Source organism: Gopherus flavomarginatus, chromosome 3, assembly GCF_025201925.1.
Source record: "Gopherus flavomarginatus isolate rGopFla2 chromosome 3, rGopFla2.mat.asm, whole genome shotgun sequence".
Classification (NCBI taxonomy): Eukaryota; Metazoa; Chordata; order Testudines; family Testudinidae; genus Gopherus; species Gopherus flavomarginatus.
In genome coordinates, this window is record NC_066619.1 from 91315354 (window position 1) to 91336672 (window position 21319).

At 42.0% G+C, this 21319-nt stretch overlaps 1 protein-coding gene across 8 annotated transcripts in view; it reads left to right on the forward strand.

The window, feature by feature from the left end:
- Positions 1-21319, forward strand: part of AGTPBP1 (ATP/GTP binding carboxypeptidase 1) — a 177448-nt gene that overhangs the window by 117039 nt on the left and 39090 nt on the right. For 6 of the 8 annotated variants that reach the window (XM_050945606.1, XM_050945605.1, XM_050945608.1 and 3 more), the window contains 2 exons: positions 6306-6482; positions 11806-11966. In XM_050945606.1, the coding sequence (XP_050801563.1) occupies positions 6306-6482; positions 11806-11966 (338 nt within the window). Of the gene's footprint in view, positions 1-464; positions 6483-11805; positions 11967-21319 lie in introns of those variants that run through there. The other 2 variants (XM_050945611.1, XM_050945609.1) reach the window with 2 other exon arrangements.

Genomic DNA, 21319 nt, shown 5'->3' on the forward strand with positions numbered 1-21319 from the left:
TTGTTTATGCTGTTCTCAAGCCTGAGCGACGCTGTCATGGTGTCATAAACAGATAGCTAAGGGTTAATGTCTCTTTCACCTGGAAAAGGGTAACAAAAAACACCTGACCAGAGGACCAATCAGGAAACAAGACTTTTTCAAATCTGGGTGGAGGGAAGTTTTGGGTGTGAGTTCTTTGTTCTTTGGTTTGTGTCTGTGGCCTTTCGGCTCTGAGAGTGATTTTTCTATCTCCTGCCTTTCTAATCTTCTGTTTCCAAGTTGTAAGAACAAGGATAGTAAGACAATAGGTTTATATTGTTTTCTTTTGTATTTACATGTGTGTAGTTGCTGGAATGTGTTAAATTGTATTCTTTTTGGATAAGGCTGTTTATTCATTTTTTTCCTTTAAGCAATTGACCCTGTATATTGTCATCTTATTACAGAGACTATTTTTAATGTCTTTTTCTTTCTTTTTTCATATAAAGCTTTCTTTTTAAGACCTGTTGGAGTTTTTCTTTAGTGGGGACTCCAGGGAATTGAGTCTGCAGCTCATCAGGGAATTGGTCGGAGGAAGAAGTCAAGGGGAAAATCTCTGTGTTAGATTTACTAAGCCTGACTTTGCATACCCTCTGGGTGAGGGGGAGAGATTAGATCTCTCGGTACTTGTGTTTCCAGGACTGGAAGCAGGGAAACTTCTAGGGTCATCCAGGGAGGGGAGCCTGGGAGGAAGTAACAAGGAAACAAGGGGAGGAGGTTATTTCCCTTTGTTATAAGACTCAAGGCATCTGAATCTTGGGGTCCCCCAGAGAAGGTTTTGGGGAGACCACAGTGAGCTAGGCACTGTTTAATTCCTAGCTGGTGGCAGCCATACCAGGTCCAAGCTGGTAACTAAGCTTGGAGGTTTTCATGCTAACACCCATATTTTGGAGGCTAAGGTCCAGATCTGGGAAAAAATGTTATGACACATGGTATAGAGTATGATTACAGTGTCCTTCTGCAATTTGCATGCACAGTACAAAAACAATTCCCTGACTTCCATAATATGTAACAGATTATTTTTTCAGACATTTTTCAAATAACTTCCACAACTTTGTGTACACACTGTGCTGCTTTACAACATCTATGCCCACTTAAAACTATCACTATTTTTATGTTTGTGAATGTTCTTGAACATCTAATAGAATAATAGTATTCAAATATAAAAGAACAGGTATATCATTTTGTTTACCTTTTAAAAAAGTCAGTTATAGTATAGATATAATTACCTCAGTATTTGTAGCATTGTGTATGCTTCCCTACTTTCTCATATACACAGGATACCTCAGAAATACTACACATACTAAGAAACATTATTTAATTGGTTTAATTATCTAAGACAATTTGGAAGTGTAAGGGTGACTGCTGTAGTGGGAAAAAAACAACTGAGTAAACTTCTGAAAACAGAAAAGCATTCTGGAATCTAGGAAGGTATTTGGACAAAGTAATCAGTAATGTGATACTTAACCTGTAGCACTAGAGCTACCTATGGTTCTAACAGAGTCCAGGGATCTAATTATAGCTCTTCTTTCTCTGCCTAGCTTCATGCAAAGTTAATAGAGTGCCAGTCAGAGGAGTACTCTTTATATGTCAGGGAGTGCCAAACACTTGGATTAGATCACTGTCGTGTAGCCAGGAAGGGAAAACAAAGAAAAACACCTTGTTCCCTCTGAGAAGGAGGGATATAGACAAGAGAGTCAACAGTCATAAAATAATGGCAAATAATCATTCATTTGACACAGCTGATTGTTTTATTTTTATTCTTCTAATTAAACAAGACAAAAAAGTATTTCATTAAACAAAAATGAAAGAATTAATTCAGCTTTTCAAAACATTATTATTAACTGGGCTAACAAACTAAGCAATATTTTAGTAGCTTTTTGTGAAAAATGTTAAGCTATTAACAGAATTATGAACACTTTTCCATATTTTCGTATCGCAAACACTTTTGTCGTTCACTTTATTCACTTCATTGATGGATTTAGATCAGTTATTACAATCAAGGCTAGTAGCAGTGCCTATTATTAAGGCTGCTGAACACTTCTCATTGTTAGATCCTGTTTTCACTTGCTTACAAAACTTTACCCATTCGATTTGAAATTTTCCATGAGGATCTCTGCCTCATTCTTAATTATTTTGGAAAATTTCAGACTAAAAAGTTGAGCCATTTTTGATAATGAAGCTAGGGAAAATACATTCTGCTCATACTAAATTTGCAAACTTCCCCCACCCCCCTTAGAAACTCCTATGCAGGAGTAGAGTCGTAAAATTAGGGGATGGCCTTTGTGTCAAGGATGTGACTTTTTCTAATCCCCCTGAAAATCCACCCAAGTTATAAGCCTCGGAAAGAGTGCAATTTGCTAGATTTGCTAGAGCTTCACAACTAAATTCCCAGAAGATTCCATGAGCACTAAGCATGCTCCAGTCTGAGGCTGTGAGGAGATGAACAGAACTGTCTGTAATTGTGACTCTGGGTTGCTGCAGCCTGTGCAAGGTCCAGACCCTGGAACAGAGAGCAGGGTAACTCTCTGGCTCTATGCCCCTCCTGCTGGCACCTAGGTAACATGGAAGAGGCACTTGATCTGAATGCAGAGGGAGCAAGAGCTAGACCTGGTGGGAGATTGGGAATGGGGGGAAGGGGAAGGAATAGATTGGAATAAGGAGCCTGGGGAAGAGTGGGGATTGGGACTGGAGACTGGTAGGGTTAGGATATGAGGGGAAAACTAGGAGTTGGGGTGGAGGAAGTCTACAGTTGGCTGGGTAACGAGAATCTGACTGGGAGCTGGGTGAGAGAAGATTGGGACTAGGAGCCAGTGGATTGGAGGAGACTGAGACCCAACTAGGAGCCAGTGGGAATACTGGCACTGTCTGGGCAAAGAGACAGACTGGAAACACTAAATAGTTGCTCGTTATGTGAGCACCATTCATCTTGTGCACTGAAAGGGGCAGAGGTCCTGTGGAAAAAGTAGTATATGATCATGTAGTTAGACTGTTTCATACTGCATGCGCACAAGGGGCTGTATTAAGGTTGCATGGATAGCCTTAATTCTGGAAATTCCAAAATTTGAGTGCTTGAATTTGCAGCCATAATGTTCTTTTAATGTAATTTTTGCTGTATAATATTTCCCAGTACGTTTAGTGCATAAATCTATTTGATAAGGATTTTTAAATTAAGAGTTCAGAATAACCTTTTTTGCACAGTCACAATGACTGTAAAATAATCTTTCCTGAAAATAAGCTGCTTATTGTGTAGTTTCACTGCCACCTTGTGGCAATCACAAAAATATAAAAATTTTTTCTTTGTTACTTTGAGGATGACTTTTTTTTTTTAAAGGAGGCCCAATATCTGCACCTGTTTGCATACCTACTTTTTTCTTCACAGTTATGCTCACCGATCAGGTGACTGCACTTGTTAGATTCATAACTAGCCATTTACCTGTACAAACAGTTATGCATGCTTTTTGGTGCTCAGACATGTTTAAAAAAAAAAAAAATCCAACTGCTACTGGATTGTTTCCCTTACAATTTCTTAGCTGGTTGATTATTTACAATTTCATTATCCACCTCAGTCACTTAAATCCTGTCTACACTATGAAATTTCAGATACTTGCACCAGTTTTAGTAACAATATAAGTATTGTTATAGACTAGCCTCTTGAATTTTTTGACAAGGGCTGAAATTTCTAAGCCGAGTCTATATCAGTGCTTGAACCATTTGCTAATGAAAATGGGTACAGAATTTTTATAGAAGTGCAGTGTCCATATCGCTAGAAATGGAGAGAGTCGTCCTATTGTATGGCCGAACAAATTAAAATAAGTTGAAAACATAACTTTTTTGCATCTATCGCATGCAGCAACATATTTTTGACTGACGTGCAATCATTTCTCTGAACTTTCCAAGAGTGAAGGATAAGGGTCAAAAAGAAAAAGATCTGCAAGTGAACAGCTGAAGTTAGTGTAATATTTTTCAGCTACAGAAGAATTGAAGATACCAAATACTGTTTAGCACTTACACCAAAACCTCATATTTTAAATGTACATATAACAACAGTTGAGGTTTATAGGGTGAGTTGTTATCTCTGGCATAATTTAATACAGCTGCTCCCAGTTTTCTTATTTTTAAGGACAGATGCCTTAGGCGATCACCTGATATTTGAAATGCTATTCTATTAGGTAGGATTTTCAAATCATGTATGAAAATCACTCTCAAGCCTCCTTGTTTAAATAAACCTGTTATAAACAGATGGTTACGGGTTATTGTCTCTTTTACCTGTAAAGGGTTAAAAAGTTCACCTAGCCTAGCTAACACCTGACCAGAGGAACCAATGGGGGAACAAGATGTTTCAAAAGGAAGGAGGGAAGTTTTTCTTTTGTTTACAGTTTCAGTTTCAGGCAGAGTGAAAAAGATCAAGGAACCAGACTCTTATCAGAGTAGTAAGTTTTAGAAAGGAATAAATAGGTTTATGTTTATTTCTTTGTAACCAGTCTTATGCAATTAGAGGTAGAATCAAATTGGGTATTTGAGTATTTTTTTGTTTAACTAAATTTGTGCCCAGGGGAACATCCTCTGTGTTTTGAATCTGTTTGTAAGAGTAGCTGGTATGCTAATCTGTCCCAGAGGGTTTTCTTTTACCTTTCTTTTCTTTAATTAAAAGCCTTTTTCTTAATACCTGATTGATTTTTCCTTGTTTTTAGATCCAAGGGGATTGGATCTGGACTCACCAGGGAATTGGTGAAGGAGTCTCTCAAGGCTACTCAGGGGGGGACGCTTTTGGGGGGAAAGGGAGTGATCCAGACACTGAAAATTCTGGATGGTGGCAGTGATACCAGATCGAAGCTAGTAATTAAACTTAGAAGTGTCCATGCAGGTCCCCACATCTGTACCCTAAAGTTCAGAGTGGGGAAGGAACCTTGACAAAACCCTACATCAAAATTATTTCCTAAGTGGCATAATCCCAATGCAGTTTATCTATATAATGTACTCAGTGCTTCAGAGCACTGGGCTGAAATGTTGCTGAATAGTCTCTTCATAATAGTGCCTTTTTACGTACCTTTTTACTATAGCAATTTTGACTAATGCTTGTAGTTTTAGTTAGAAAACTACAAATGATAACATCTGAATAAGTCACCAAGTCCATATCAAGTTGATGTGCTGTATGTATGAAAAATAGAGGAATTAATTTAAAGGCACAATTTTCAAATAAAGCCCCGGTTCAACATAAGCCTGACCCAAAGCTTTTTGAAGGCTATGGAAAGACTCCAATTGACTTCATTGGGCTTTGGATCAGGCCCAAATGCTTACACATGTTAACTTCCGGCCTATCCCTGTTCAGCAAAGCACACATGGTAAACTTGCACTGACTTTAAATTTTAGAATTAAACGCACATAGTTAAGTGTTTTGGTCCCCAATCTAGCAAACAATTGAAACATGTACATATACACTTAAGCCGGTGAATAGTTCTGTTAAAGTTGAATTTATTCACATGCTTTAAAGTTAAACATACACTTAAGTGCTTTGCTGAATCAATGTCAGAAATACTATCTAGTATTTTAAAATACAGAACTTCCTATACGTTAGACTATTGAAACTGAATATTAATCTAAATTACATTTCCCTTTTGCACTTCACTCAGCTGCAATAACAGGACCACCCAGAGGTGGGGAGGCAATTTGCCCCCAGAGGAGTTTTTCGGGGCCCCTGGAGTGGGGTCCTTCACTCGCTCCAGGGGCCTCGGAAAACTCTTACGGGGCCTGGGCTCTTGGAGCTTCTTCCGCTCCAGGTCTTCGGCAGCGGGGAGTCCTTCCGCTCAAGGACCCGCAGCCGAAGTGCCTCGAAGACCCGCGGCGGGGGGTCCTTCTGCCCTGGGACCTGCCGCCAAAGTGCCAGGTCTTCGGCGGCAATTCGACGGCGGGAGTTCTCCGCAGAGGAAGACGCCAGGCCCCCTGAATCCTCTGGGCGGCCCTGTGCAACAATGAAACCAAATTAGTCATGCATATAGTCAAATCTTTTTTCTACTAGACACTTAATGTTCTATTTTTTATTCACTTGACTCACATGCTATTTTAATAACTGGGTTGCAAACGCTACCAGGGAATTTTTGAAGGTGGGGGAAGAATGAATCAGTTGGGGTTCTTGGCACTTTTTAATAATGAAAACATTACTTTGGATGGATTTTGCAAACTTTTTTTTTTTAAACTGGAATTTGAGATCTGAACTGTCTGATTAATATACTGCGGTTTCACTTTTTCGTAAAAACAAATTGAGTCTCTTTCAAATTACTATCCTATAGACTCTTCCTAAGATTCTCAGTCAGATTGCCCCAACATTCAGCATGAGCAGCTGCAGTTTTGTAGTGGAAAAGTCCAAGGAATCGACAGCGCGTGTAGTTGTCTGGAGAGAGATAGGAGTACAAAGGAGCTACACAATGGAGAGCACGTTATGTGGCTGCGATCAGGGAAAATATAAGGTAAAAAAACTAGATGAAGTGAAAGCCTATGTGTGGATTGAGTTTACCATTTACATTTATATCACTTTCCAAAACCCAGCCTGTCTCCTTTTAAAAAAGGTGCGTGAACATCCTGCTATAGGGCTTTTTACATTATAGTGTGCAAATCAGTCTTTCAATATAATGTAGATTCCTTCATTATTTTTTTTGGATCTGTCATTCTAAAAATGTAATATGTATGTTCTGTTGATTGTCCATATTAACAAGACTATTAATAATCGAGTAAATAAAAATATTTGTGGTTGAAATTTTAAATCTACAAATGAAGAAATTCATGGTTTTTACTGTAACAGTTATTTTATCAGTTACCAGTACACTGAACTATTTTAAAAGCGACTTCTTGGATACATGACCATTAGCCAACTTTTGCAATGGAGGGAGGGAGCTCTCCTCTTGGTACAATCTGGAGTGATCCACCAGACCTTAGGTAATGCTGCCTCCAGAATTCTCCCCTATGGCAGCAGGAGGAAGCAGATAAAGCCAAATATTTTCATGCTATTTTAGCAGCTCGCTGTTCAACAGTGAATAAAAGTAGTTAAATTTGCCTCCTTTCCCGCCTCCTCCCCCAACTTGGGGACTTGTCTTTTGAAATTTAATTTTCTTCAAAAGTGTCTCAGCAGTTCTGGATGAGAATCAGGACCAGCCTGTGTTTCCAGTGCTGCGCAAGCCTATTTCCCTATGCCCTTTTTGTGAAGCACTTACCCAGCAACCAACAGTTGAATATTACTAAAAAGTACAACCAGTAGAAAATAGTGGATGACCTGAAGCCTCATTCATCTTCTTTCCCTTGCCACAGTGCCTCAAACATTGCTCCAGGCTGAAGCAGAAAGGCAAGCTGAAGCAGGCTTAGAAAGTAAATAACACCTGAATGCCAAAACATCCCACACAGTAGATTCTCCTGTTTGCAAGCAGACCTCAGCCATGTTGAACAGGCGGACCAGAAGGCTGCAAACAAGGAAGACAGTAGACAGTGAGGTATAATTATCCTATTCCAGCACACCAAACTAGGCTCTCTTGGCCTATTGACAAAGCACACACCTTAGCAGGCTTCTCAGTAGGCCCATATAGAGTACATTAATTCCTACTTCGTACTAGGTACACAAGTGTCCCTATGATAGGTTAGTTCCAAACTATTTCCTTACTACCTTCTGTGGTCCTGAGATGGGGATGCTCTTAGTGTTCCTATTGGTAATAGTGCATCCAGGAGTCCCACAGACCAAAAATCTTCAGAATACGTTTTAAATAGATAAGGTAAAGTATGGGATGCCAAACTGAAACTTAAGAAAATTAACTTCCAAAGTACCTCAGATCAGTCCTCAGGTAAAAAAAGAGTACAAATTAAATGGAAAATCTATCCAGTTGAGTCATACTGAGAAATCAGTTATCCAGAAAGGAAAACACCTTCATGCTTATTACAAACCAACCAAGAAGATCAAATGCCTGCACAATAATCTTTTCTTTGGAGTCAGTGCAATGAGAGAGATTTCCATCTTCCTATGAAGGCAAAGAGGACATCTGGGATGCCGGCCCTCTAGAAATGCCCACACTCTCGTAATGAGAAGGAAATAATGAGATTCATCTGGCAGCTTAAGATCAATTGATTAGAACAAGAAAGAGGCAAAAGTCTTCCAAGAAAAAGTACAAAAAGTGTGTTCATCATCTAACTTGTCTTCTACTCAGAAACGAGTGATGTCAGTGTGACAGGTTGGATCACAGAATTCCCTCTTGGGAGCTGCCACCCAATGTGCCAAGATTACTTCTACCCCTGCCCTTCCCTGCCAGCTCAGGACTCCAGCACCCTGTCTTGCTGAGCCAGGCACTCCCGTCTGCTCTAGCAAAGACCCAGGGTCTGAATTACTTGCGCCAAAGCTGCAGATTTACCTGAAAGCAGCTAACAGAAGTGTTCCTGGCTTTAACACTCAGATGCCCAACTCCCAGTGGGGTCTAAACTCAAATAAATCCGTTTTACCCGGTATAAAGCTTATACAGGGTAAACTCATAAATTGTTTGCCCTCTATAACACTGATAGAGAGAGATGCACAGTTGTTTGCTCCCCCAGGTATCAATACATACTCTGAGTTAATTAGTAAGTAAAAAGTGATTTTATTAAATACAGAAAGGTAAACTTTAAGTGGTTCCAAGTAATAACTGACAGAACAAAGTAAGTCACCAAGCAAAATAAAATAAAATGTGCAAATCTATGTCTAATCAAACTGAATACAGATAATCTCACCCTCAGAGATGTTTCAGTAAGTTTTTCCTTCAGACTGAACACCTTCCAGGACTGGGCACAATTCTTTCCCCTGGTACAGCTCTTGTTCCAGCTCCGGTGGTAGCTAGGGGACTCTTCATGATGGCTCCACCCCTTGTTCTGTTCCACCCCTTTATATATATTTTGCATAAGGCGGGAATCCTTTGTCCCTTTCTGGGTTCCCACCCCTTCCTTCTCAATGAAAAGACACCAAGTTAAGAATGGATACCAGTTCAGGTGACATGATCACATGACTTCATTGCCCACTTGCCAGCGCACACGTAAACAGGAAGACTTACAGGTAAAACACAGTCATCTGCAGACAATTGTCCTGGTTAATGGGAGTCATCAAGATTTCAAACCACCATTAATGGCCCACACTTTGCATAATTACAATAGGCCCTCAGAGTTATATTTCATATTTCTAGTTTCAGATACAAGCGTGGTCCATTTATACAAATAGGATGGTCACACTAGTAGATTATAAGCTTTGTAATGATACCTTACAAGGAACCTTTTGTATGAAGCATATTCCAGTTGCATTATATTGACTCATTAGCATATTTTTATAAAACCATATAGACTGCAGCATCACGATCAAGATTTCAGTTGAATGAAGTAATGGTAGAAACATATAGAAAATTCTCCAAATGTATCCCCAATGTATTCTCCAAATGTATCCAAGTGCTGAAAAAGGAAATTATCTTTCTAAAAAGAGGAAAGATCTTAACAGCTCAGACCAAGGCAGACACATTCCCTCAAATATCTGAAAGGCAGACACATTCCCTCAAATATCTGAAAAGTATGATCTTCCTCCTCTCATAACTTTAGAAGCATCACCAAATTCAAGTGTGAGTATCTATTAAAGCTTAAAGAGGCACATTCAAAAATTCTGTCCTGTGTTGAGGGAAAGGATGGAGTATCCTTGCCAGGAATAATGCAGAAGTAGCTTCCCTAGTAAAGAAGATGGGTATCCCATCAGAATATGAATTTTTACTCTGAAACCCCACTAATAGGAAGGTGGAATCCTCAGTCAGGAAGTCTTGTCCATTTTATTTGAAGCTTTCTTATCTGAAGTTGAAATAATTCTTGAGAGAAGCGTGTCTGGAGACAACCTTGTTTTAGCTGATTCAGTGAATTATCTGCAGTGTGTAGCTAGATCCATGGTCACAGATATTGCTAGAGTTATCTGGGCATGGAAAACGAATGCCTAAGCAAAGCAACTAATGACCATGTCTGAATGCTCTGGATGAAAGCTATTCAAAGAGCCACTGTGTAAGATGGTTTTTTAAGCAATAGCAAGAGGAAAACTACCTGCCTTCAGTAACTTCAAGACATTCTAAAAAGGTAATTTAATCTGAACTGCAGACATTGCTCCTTTTCATACTGGCAAATACAATTGACAGATCATAAACACTCTCTCAGGAATATGGCTTCACTATTATTGGTAGAAAATTCTTAAGGTCTGGGAGTCATAATACAAACTCAGAAAATGGAAGGATTTTAAAGAGGAGGCAAAGATTCTTTGAACAATAGAAGTCCTTCTATATAAATGGCACCCAAATTAAGCTCTTGAAGATGCTCGTATTTTACATCAGCCTATTCTGACTAAGGTTCTGAGAACGGTGTAAGTGGGAGGGAGAGCACATGACCTAGAAATACTATCTGACTGGTCCAGGAGCCCCTTGTTTTCCAGTACTGAACATGGCAATGGAACCCCTGGTGAACATACCATTATAGGAAGACTCTTCTCTGCCAAAGGCAATCCTCTTCCTGGCCCCTGGTATCTTGAAACCAGTTGCTTGAAATCTGAGTGCCAACAACAAAGTAAAAAGGGTTATTCATCCAAAGCAGTCTCCACCTTAGTTATAGCAAAGAAAAATTCATCCAGCGCATTAAATGCCACATTTGAAAGAAAAAATAATATACATTTGTAAAGAACGGAATATAGTGTAAGACTTCATCTAGCCCAGATTCTGCACATCCAAAATTACCTCCAGACAGCTGAGCCTGGGTTTGAGAAACTCGATAATGATTATAAGCAGGGCTTTGGAGCTGTGCTCTGGCTCCGCTCTGGCTCCAGGCAAAAACCTGCAGCTCCACTGCTCTGGAGCTGATCCGCGCTTCAGCTCTGGGCTCCGCTCCAAAGCCCTGATTGTAAAAATTGTATGTAATAACAATTGCAAAAATTCAAAGGATCAGATTGCAGAACAGACATTTATTTCCCTGCATCCTTTAAACTAAACTAAACTGTACTTTGCTCCATCAACATCCATATGAAACAATCTTTGCTGACTGAAGCAGACTTTTGAGCCCATCACTTCCTAGAAATCAAGAGAGTATTCACTGTAGCAATAATTTTGGACTGAAAAATTTCAAAGTTTAGCAATTGTGCAATACTGCTCTATGAAAGAGTGAAGTATGGTAGTTTTTATTCATTCTTCATGAATTATTAAAATGAATTATGTATTCATTTATTCTTGGTAAGAAATAATTTTGTAAGTTAGTTTTAAAACAAATTTGGTGTATTTTACTGAATTTTATACACCCAGAATATACTCATTTTTTTTCATTCTGACAGAACTTCCTGAAAAAAATTCTTTTATATTAAAATTTAAATACTGTAAAATTCAGTTTCTGTGAAAAATGACTTAATATTCAACTGTTCTTCCTTTCCATTAATGAATTACAGAAGACTGATAAACTGTGATTTAGGAATCTATGATCTCTCTTCAGTGCAACATGTGTAACCCCCATTTGCATTGATGGGAATTAAGCTCCAGCACAGAAAGCAGAATATACCTCTGAGATACTGAAGTCTTCTAGAAATGGCCGTTCTATCCAAGATGAAAATTAACCTTTTAGTTTTGTAAATTACTGCTTTCTAAGCATTTATGTAAAAATTCTTGTCTGCATTTCACAGCTAATTTGGAGAAAACTATTTTAAAAAAGAACAAAGAATACTGGAATGTGGTTATAAGCTAATAGAGTGTTAAGCTAATAGAGTGTATCTGCCTTTTATTTCATGCATAGGGGTTACAAATAGGGACACGAGAACTGGAAGAGATGGGAGCCAAATTCTGTGTTGGCTTACTGCGTTTGAAAAGACTGACCTCTCCACTGGAATTCAATCTGCCTTCTTGCCTCCTTGACATTGAAAATGAGTTGATTGAATCAAGCTGTAAAGTAACAAGGTAAAAAAAAGAAATGAATTGCATTTGTCTTTCTAAAGACATAAATTGTCCATACAGTGTCTAAAACATTAAAAGATCAGGCAAAAGCTTACACAAATGAAGGTTTTAAAAATGTTTAGAATGTGTTATTGTCACAAGTGTCATGTACATTATTAAATGTTGAAAGGTTTTATTATTTCACATTTTAAAAAATAGGTTTAACTGATGACTCCATTTGAAGCAAACTGGAATATCAGATAGCTTGAGAGAACAAAAAAAAACAAATTGGTAATTATGAGCCAGATTTGTTGGTGTAAACTTGTACAGCTCCATTGACTTCTGTGCCAGTTTACCCCAGTGGAGGATTTGGTTCCATAAGTCTAATTCATCTTGGGACTGTATTCTTCAATCAATGTTTACTATCAGTAAGAGGTCTGTGTGGAAGTGTTAATGGATAAAACCTAGGAATGTTTGTACGGTTCAGTGGAGGTGCTATAATTGATATTTTATTGAAGTGAATTAGTATGAGGGACGTTAACTTCACAATTCTGCTGTTTTTGTGTTTTGACACTAGACAATTCCATCTAAGATTGGGTTGCCAGAATAGTACTACAATAGCTTACATTGAGCTGGTTTCTCTTTGCAAGAGAGACACACACACTTGCTTTCAGTTTTAAACAAAAATATTGCAGAGTACAGCAAAAATGTGGCAAAAACTTGAAACTATAGAAACTTGATCTGCGCCTCTCCCTCCCAATGATTTTCCCTCCTGTCCCTGGGATTGGGACAGTCACTTGAAGAATCTTGTTGAATATATTTCAATAAGAGGCTTGCAATTTTCTGTAAGCAAACCGTCATAGGGTATGTCTACATCTACAGTTTTGCAGCGCTGGTTGTTACAGCTGTATTAGTACAGCTGTATAGGGCCAGCGCTGCAGAGTGGCCACACTTACAGCAACCAGCGCTGCAAGTGGTGTTAGATGTGGCCACACTGCAGCGCTGTTGGGCGGCTTGCCGGGGGGTTCGGGGAACGCGAGAGCCAACCGCGGGGAAGCAGGTCTCCTTCCCCGCGGTTTGCTCTGGTGTTCTCCGAATCCCCCCGCAAGCAGGTCTCCTTCCCTGCGCTTTGCTCTCGCGTTCCCCAAACCCCCCTGCAAGCAGGTATCCAGCCCCGCGGTTTGCTCCGGTGTTCCCCGAACCCCCCTGCAAGCAGGTCTCCTTCCCCGCGGTTTGCTCCGGTGTTCCCCGAACCCCCCTGCAAGCAGATCTCCTTCCCCGCGGTTTGCTCCGGTGTTCCCCGAACCCCCCTGCAAGCAGGTCTCCTTCCCCGCGGTTTGCTCTCGCGTTCCCCGAACCCCCCTGCAAGCAGGTCTCCTTCCCCGCGGTTTGCTCTCGCGTTCCCCGAACCCCCCCGCAAGCAGGTATCCAGCCCCGCGGTTTGCTCCGGTGTTCCCCGAACCCCCCCGCAAGCAGGTCTCCTTCCCCGCGGTTTGCTCTCGCGTTCCACGAACCCCCCCGCAAGCAGGTCTCCTTCCCCGCGGTTTGCTCTGGCGTTCTCCGAACTCCCCCGCAAGCAGGTCTCCTTCCCCGCGGTGTGCTCTCGCGTTCCCCGAAACCCCCCCGCAAGCAGGTCTCCTTCCCCGCGGTGTGCTCTCGCGTTCCCCGAAACCCCCCCGCAAGCAGGTCTCCTTCCCCGCGGTGTGCTCTCGCGTTCCCCGAACCCCCCCGCAAGCAGGTCTCCTTCCCCGCGGTTTGCTCTCGCATTCCCCGAACCCCCCTGCAAACCGCGGGGAAGGAGACCTGCTTGCACCTGCTTGCACCTGCACGAGAGCAAACCGCGGGGAAGGAGACCTGCTTGCGGGGGGGTTCGGGGAACGCGAGAGCAAACCGCAGGGAAGGAGACCTGCTTGCGGGGGGGTTCGGGGAACGCGAGAGCAAACCGCGGGGAAGGAGACCTGCTTGATTACCAGAGAGGCTTCCTCAGGTATGCTGGGATACCTGCTTATTCCACGGAGGTCAAGAAAAACGCTGGTGAGTGTCTACACCTGATGACCAGCGCTGGATCACCAGCGCTGGATCCTCTACACCTGAGGTTCGACCGGGTGTACGGCCAGCACTGCAAACAGGGAGTTGCAGCGCTGGTAATGCCCTGCAGATGTGTACACCTCCTAAGTTGCAGCGCTGTAACCCCCTCACCAGCGCTACAACTTTGTGGTGTAGACAAGGCCATAATAACAGATTCTGTGCCTGACAATCTCTGTAGGGGAAAGGTGCAGTTCTTCCATCCCTTAATTAGGGCACACAGGGTGAGATGCTATTCTGACTTTGCTAAGAGTCTTAGCAAATGCCCATTGAGTTATGCCCATTATAAATAAAGACTAGCTTTTAAATTCTTCCTTCCTCCCATCCCCAGTTGTAGCATGGATTACTAGAGACAAACTAGTTTTGGAGGTTGTCTAATAAAATTTGGTAAGAAAAGTCTGAAGTTTGATTAGGTTAATTTCTTTTTATTTTAAAATGTCTGTCTTCCCCATCTCTTATCTTCCCATAATTCAGAAACCACTAAATGGAGTTTCCTCAAACTTTCTATTCTTAGCTACAGCTTAGAGGAAAATATTTTGGACAGCTTTATCCCAAACAATACTTTTTTTATGAAAAGAAATTATAACAGAAATATATTAACATTTAATTACAGCTTTTGTGAAAGCAGCTTTTGTGAAAGAAGCCCAGCCAGCTCTGTGGGACAGGAGTTGCCATGTGATCCTTGGAAACATTGTGGTGACCCTGTTTTGGGTCCCGACCCACAGGTTGAGAAACCTTGGTGTAGAGCACATTTGGACCTTTTGCCACACTCTGGAATCAAGTTAAATCCACAAAAGGTCATCACAGACTTCTCTGCAGCCTGTCTTCAGTTTCTCACTCTTTGAAAGTATTACTTGCTCCCTCTGAGCAGAGTGTACTCCTTTCTTCTTCCTGTGATCCCCTTTCAGCTGCAGCTCTGGAGAGGTCTCAGAGCTATGTGCCATGTCCCAAACAGTAAGAACCCCATTGCCATAGACCATTAGGCCACTCACTTTCATAAACTGCTTAATGCTGTCTGAATGCTGACTCTGGGGAGAAGTGCCACAGAGATAGCTGTCAAAATTTAGCTTGCAGATTGCAGCTGGGTGCCAAGATGGATAGGGGAGAGAGAGTGTATGAACTGTAACATAACCTTCCTAAATACTATTTCCTAGACTGCCTCTTCTCACAAAAAAGCTCCTGACAAGGGGTGGAAGACTCCATGATGGCCCCTTCCTTGACTTCACCCACTGAATGATTTTCGGGGGAGGGGGAGTTTTCCACCACTGCCACCTCTAGAACAGGCTATGGTTTCACTTCCAAACCTTATATAACCTGTAAGTGCTGCTTACCTTGTGGTTTTTATTCAAGGGTCTCAAAGTGCTTTACAGTTTAAATCCTGCAATATCCCTTTGAGGTAGGGACATATTTTATAATTACAACCATTTTACAGATGGGTAAACTGAAACATAGGGGTTAAGTGATGTTTTACCCACAGTTGCACAGAAATCCGTGGAAGAGGTTTTCATATGGAAGTACGTGTGGCGTTTAGTTCATGTATTATGAAACTTCTCTTGTTTTACTCTGTGTAAAAATGTAGTTTTGTTTGAAAATAATCAGTACTTACACAATCCTAAAGTAACAATAACCTTATAACCAGTTTAAATCACTGCAGTATAATTTGACATGTAAATGATGTCACTTTGAGTAAACGTTAATAAATGTGTGAAGAAAAAGCATTTATGAGTAGTCTGGTACTCTGTAGCTTTGAGATGCATTTTCCTTCGTGAAATATTCTCTGCAGATCCTTCTTATAGGAGTTTGTATGCTGTGCCTCACAATCAATGGAATTATTTAAAGCAATAAACTATTAGGAGGTATGCGTATGGCTCACAAGTTAAAGAATACTTTTCCCCATTAATGGTCTTTCTCCACCTGCTAAGCAAAAGCTGTCACAAAACATTGCTTTTCATCTCTTGTTTTGATTGGTGCCTTTTTAATAAATAAAATAAATAGTAAGTTATATAAAGGCTATTAATAGTTTTGTAGTAATTTTCAATATTTTTAGTCCATCTAAGGTTTCACTTCTATTCAAACTATCAAAATGGTGCATCTCAAAGTACTTGGACTTTTTAAAAAAATGCTTTTTGCAATAGTTGCAGGATCATCTCTGACTAGACATGTTAGACACCTGAGGTGAAGGCAATGATTTCAAGAGGGATAGTCTTTCAATTTTTTACCAGTTTACTATTACTAAACCACTAACTGATGATTTCATTTGTTTGCTAATTTTATAGTGGAATCTGAAGCTAGTTATATGAAGGAACAAAGGAGGCAAACTTAAAAGCGACTGGTATTCTCTGATTATATTGCCTCTCCGATTCCAGCAGACCCTCCTTTCTCTTATTTGGAGAATTTATGTACTTTAGTGAGGTAAAGAGAAACTGAAGACAGGTAGTGGAAGGACAGGCTTTTCTTAACTGTGATTTGAAGTGGTTAGACCAGTGGTCAGTTTGAGCATGCCACCTGCCTGTTTATGGCTTTAAACAATTCCACAGATCATAAGATACATGATGTTCTACAGTATGAGTCTGCAGAAGCAATGTAAAACCTTACTCTGAGCTCACTCAAAGTGGTTACAGTTTGAGGTAGATGAGACCAAGGATGTTAGGTCATTGACAACAAGTAGAGATTAGGAAAAGAAAAGGAGGATTATTGCGGGGAGATATTCGGAAGGGGTTGAGAGGTGATTGGTCCCCAGGGAATGGGAGACTGTTCTAGGGGCCAGCTAGATAGAAGGCAGAAAGTAGAGAGAGTAAACAACAAGGAGTGTCAGGTGACAGGAGCAGAAGAGGGCGTTAGTAGTGCCATTGTGAATAGACCGGAGAAGAGAGATGTAAAAGATCAGGTCAGGAAGAATGCTATATTAGCAAGGTGATAGAGTACCATGTTATACTTGAGGGTTTTAGCAGTGGGAACAGTGAAGAGGAAGGGCGAACTTGATATGCTTACGTAAAAAGACTTAGCAGAAGATAAAGGGAGAAACCAAAGACTATTACATAGAGGTTCCAAGTGTGAGAGGCAGGAGGGATAGCAAAGCTGTCTAGAGTGGTAGAGAAGGGAGATAGAAAAGAGTGATAAGTAGAAAAGGGTGTTCAATTTCAGGGAGAGTGAATTTGATGTAGTACTGGGGTGTCCAAAAAAAGATGTCTGAGAAACATTTGGAGATGGCAGACTAGACGGGGGAAAGAAATAGATTTGGTTTGAGACTCACCTGCCGTAATATCTCTCTTGTGCAACTACTTAGGACTGACAAAAACTGGTGATTAGCTGGGAGTGAACATCAAATTGAGATGAAGCAGAATTGTACTCCAGTGTCACCAACAGTACTGAATAGTCTATTAAAACAAGAGGTTGCCTAATATAATTTCTTGCACAGGATTCACTGTAGTTGGTATCTGAATCAATGGGAGTGTATGTGCTGATCAAGAGTAGAGGCAGGGCTGGCTTCAGGCATCAGCATTCCAAGCTGGTGCCTGGGGCAGCAATCTGCAAGGGGCGGCAGTCCCTTTTGTTTTGCCCCCAAGCAGCGCGCCGAATTGCTGCCGTGGACAGCGGGGCAGTCTGTGTGCCCTTAGGGCTGCACGCACTTTTCCGCGGCGGCGGCAATTTGGCAGCAGGTTCTATGTTTAGCTGTCCACGGTGGCTTCAGCTAAACATAGAAGCTGCCGCCAAATTGCCACCACTGCGGAAACATGCCTGCCGCCCTAAGGGCACACGGACTGCTGCCGCCGCCCACAGCAGCAATTCGGTGTGCTGCTTGGGGCGGCGAAAACTGTAGAGCCGGCCCTGAGTAGAGGGAACACAAGAGAACAAAGGCAGCGTGCTCCACTGGATAATTCTGCCTTATCTATTTAAATATTAAATTTAGCGACTATTTGTTTATACAGTATTGTTTGTATAGTGGCCACCATGACGTGGCCTTGATTTCAGTTGAGGTCGCTAGGCATGACCGTAATATTAACAGTAATAGCAGTATCCAAAAAGTCAGAAACAGAAAAAGGGAAGAGAATAAGGATCAAATAAAGAAGTAGTCAGCAAGGTGAGAAGCCACAGAAGTTCAGTGTCTTCCTGGCTAGTGCACAATGCCTTTTCTGTGCCATCAAGATCTCTTGCAGGCTGGTGAGGAGGGAGGGAATTCATCCTTTTGATGGAAACCGGCTGCCCTCCTCAACCTCCCTTTGCAGATCAAGCCAGTGGAGGACTGCATATTATTTTCAACAAAATACAGTACCTGTTTGTTTAAACAATTTAAACTTAATAAGATTTTAAATTTACAGAAGCAGTATAAATCATATCTTCCATGATGTTTGCTTAATTGTGTAACACAGAGAAAGGGTTAGGACACAATTGCATGACCTGAAGAGTAGAGTTAATTGCAGCTACAAAACACATTAGAACAGTAGGTCACTGGAAAGGTCATTTAGTCTTTGTCCATGTAAACCCACAGAGTGGCAAATGATATTTACAGTCTGTCAGTTTCTAGTTATTGTGCAGTTACATCCATACATACAACCTGTTAGAAGTTTGAGGTTTACTTTCCTTTGAACAGAGTGCATTTAAATCAGGAGATAATTAAAGAAAGATAAACCGCTTCAATAAAATGAAACAGTAATGTTTTTATGTTTGAGATGCCTTTATTTATTCTATTTAATTTTAAGTGGTCGCTCTATTTATAACTGACATAATTTCTACAGAAAACATCTTGTAAGATTTTCAGGAGATTAAAAGTGCAATTGAGTGTGTTGGCTGTAACCTCTAAAATATCTGAAATGATTCTTTGCATATGTTTTCACTGCATGTTAAGCATGGGGTAAAAAATTGCAGGGTTAGTTAACCCATGATAGTCTAATTTATGAGTATGTGACCCCATGTAATGTACTGTCACTTCCTCCACCTTATTCCTGTGAGCATTCTGCACTAAAAAAATAAAAATTCTGCACACAATATTTTAAAATTTTGTAAAATTCTGCACGTTTTATTTGTCAAAAAAATGTGGAGGCTCCCGCATAGCATTGGGGAGCACGGGCCACTGATTGCGCAGAGGTGGGAGATCACTCTGTAGCTTCCCCCAGGACATGGACTCAGCAGTGAAGCTGCACCCAACCCTGACACAGCGCAAGGACCGGGCCTGCCCCAGAAATACCCTAGAGCCCTGCCCCTGTGTCCCAGGTGCGGGCAGGCAGGCTTAGCAAGGCAGGATCCAAGCATGGAGGAGCTTAATGGGGGGGGATCCAGGTATGGGTTGAAAGGGTTCTGTGTGGGGCAATCTGAGTGCGCGAGGCTCAGTAGGGGATCCACGTGTGGAGTGGATCTGGATGCACAGGGGCTTCTTGCGGGGTTCTGGGTGCCATGGTAATGGGACTCTGCAAGGGGGTCCAGGTGAAGGTGGTTAGGGCTTAGCAAAAGGAGTGTCTGGGTGTGGGGGGTGGGGAATAGAGCTCGGCAGGGGGTCTGGGTGTGGAGGGCTCAGTTGTGGGGACCAGATGCTGGGGGAGTGGAGCTCAGTGGGGTGGGGATCCAGATGCAGCTGGTTGGGGCTTGGTGTGGTAAGGGTGCGGGTGGCTTGTCAGGGTGGTCCAGGTGCAGGGGAAATGGGGCTCATCAGAGAGGTTCTGAGTGCAGAGGAGGTGAGACTTGACGGGAGGGTCTGGGTGTGAGAGGGGTCTGTATGCACAGGGGTTGGGCAGATGGGGGAGCAACTCCCTGTGGAGTGATTCCCTCCCCCTGTAACTGAGGAGCTGGCACAGGGTAAGAGTCCCAGTCCTGCCCCCTGCCCCACAGTGATTTACCTCTCTACCCGCTGCCTTGGGCACCCAAAACATACTGCTGGGGGGTGGGGGTGGGTGTCACATGACCGCTCTTGTGGCTTCCTTTTGCTTTCCAATCAGAAAGGCATTTTTCTGCGGGAAAGCAAAGAAATCTGTGGGGGACATCAATTCTGTGCAGAATTCCCCAAGGAGTACCACCTGCACTGGCTCTGTATCTGACTGTGACAAGCAACACAGTTATCTGGGTGCATATTGCAAAATGTATAGCAACACAACTCTGTTGCTCTACACTTGCACTCGCAGGGTGTTATGGTGTTGTACCAATTATATTAGACCAGTAAAAACCAGCAGGATCTTATTAAAGGGGACAAGGCAAAGATGCCACATTTATTATGATAACAATTTGATTTATGACTAATAACTAATATCTTAATTCTTATACACACACATTATACCTAATACCTACACACATACCCATCGGATGTTCTGCAGCTGCTGCATAGTTACCAGTCCTGAAGATACCTTAAGTTCATGGTTTGATTTTGCAGCTTGGGTTTGTAGCTTGTGGCGGCTAACTGGCCAGGAAAGCCAGGCACAAGGACAAGCTGGATCTCTGTTGGACAGACACTGATGTCCTTCCATGTTGGCAGCAGAATGTTACCCAGAGTCTCTCATCTCACCCTTCTTTTTTATAGGCTTTTCGTTTGGATTCAAAGTCTATAGGTCTTGCTGTGTCACGCTGCCTCTGGGTTTAGATTGATCACCCATCAATTGTAGGCGTGACTTTCAGCCTTGAACCTGGCTTTGATATTCCTTCTGTTGTTCTGTTGTCCTTTTCTTTTTAGGGTGGATGCTTCTTACTTTGTTTAGGGCTGTTGTCTAGGTCTTCAGCCGTTGGTATTTGAACTTTATCTCATCAGGACAGGCTGGGGCTGGAGGTTAATTCCGTCATCCATACATACCTCATTCACACATCTAAACTAAACTAATAAGATTACAGCAGGGTTTGCAAAAATGAAGGTTGGAGGAAGCTTTTACAAAATGGAGGCCTTGTCTACACCACAAAGTTGCAGCGCTGGTGAGGGGGTTACAGCGCTGCAACTTAGGAAGTGTACACATCTGCAGGGCATTACCAGCGCTGCAACTCCCTGTTTGCAGCGCTGGTCGTACACCCGGTCGAACCTCGGGTGTAGAGGATCCAGCGCTGGTGATCCAGCGCTGGTCATCAGGTGTAGACACTCACCAGCGTTTTTCTTGACCTCCGTGGAATAAGCAGGTATCCCAGCATACCTGAGGAAGCCTCTCTGGTAATCAAGCAGGTCTCCTTCCCTGCGGTTTGCTCTCACGTTCCCCGAACCCCCCCGCAAGCAGGTCTCCTTCCCTGCGGTTTGCTCTCGCGTTCCCCAAACCCCCCCGCAAGCAGGTCTCCTTCCCTGCGGTTTGCTCTCGCGTTCCCCAAACCCCCCTGCAAACTGCGGGGAA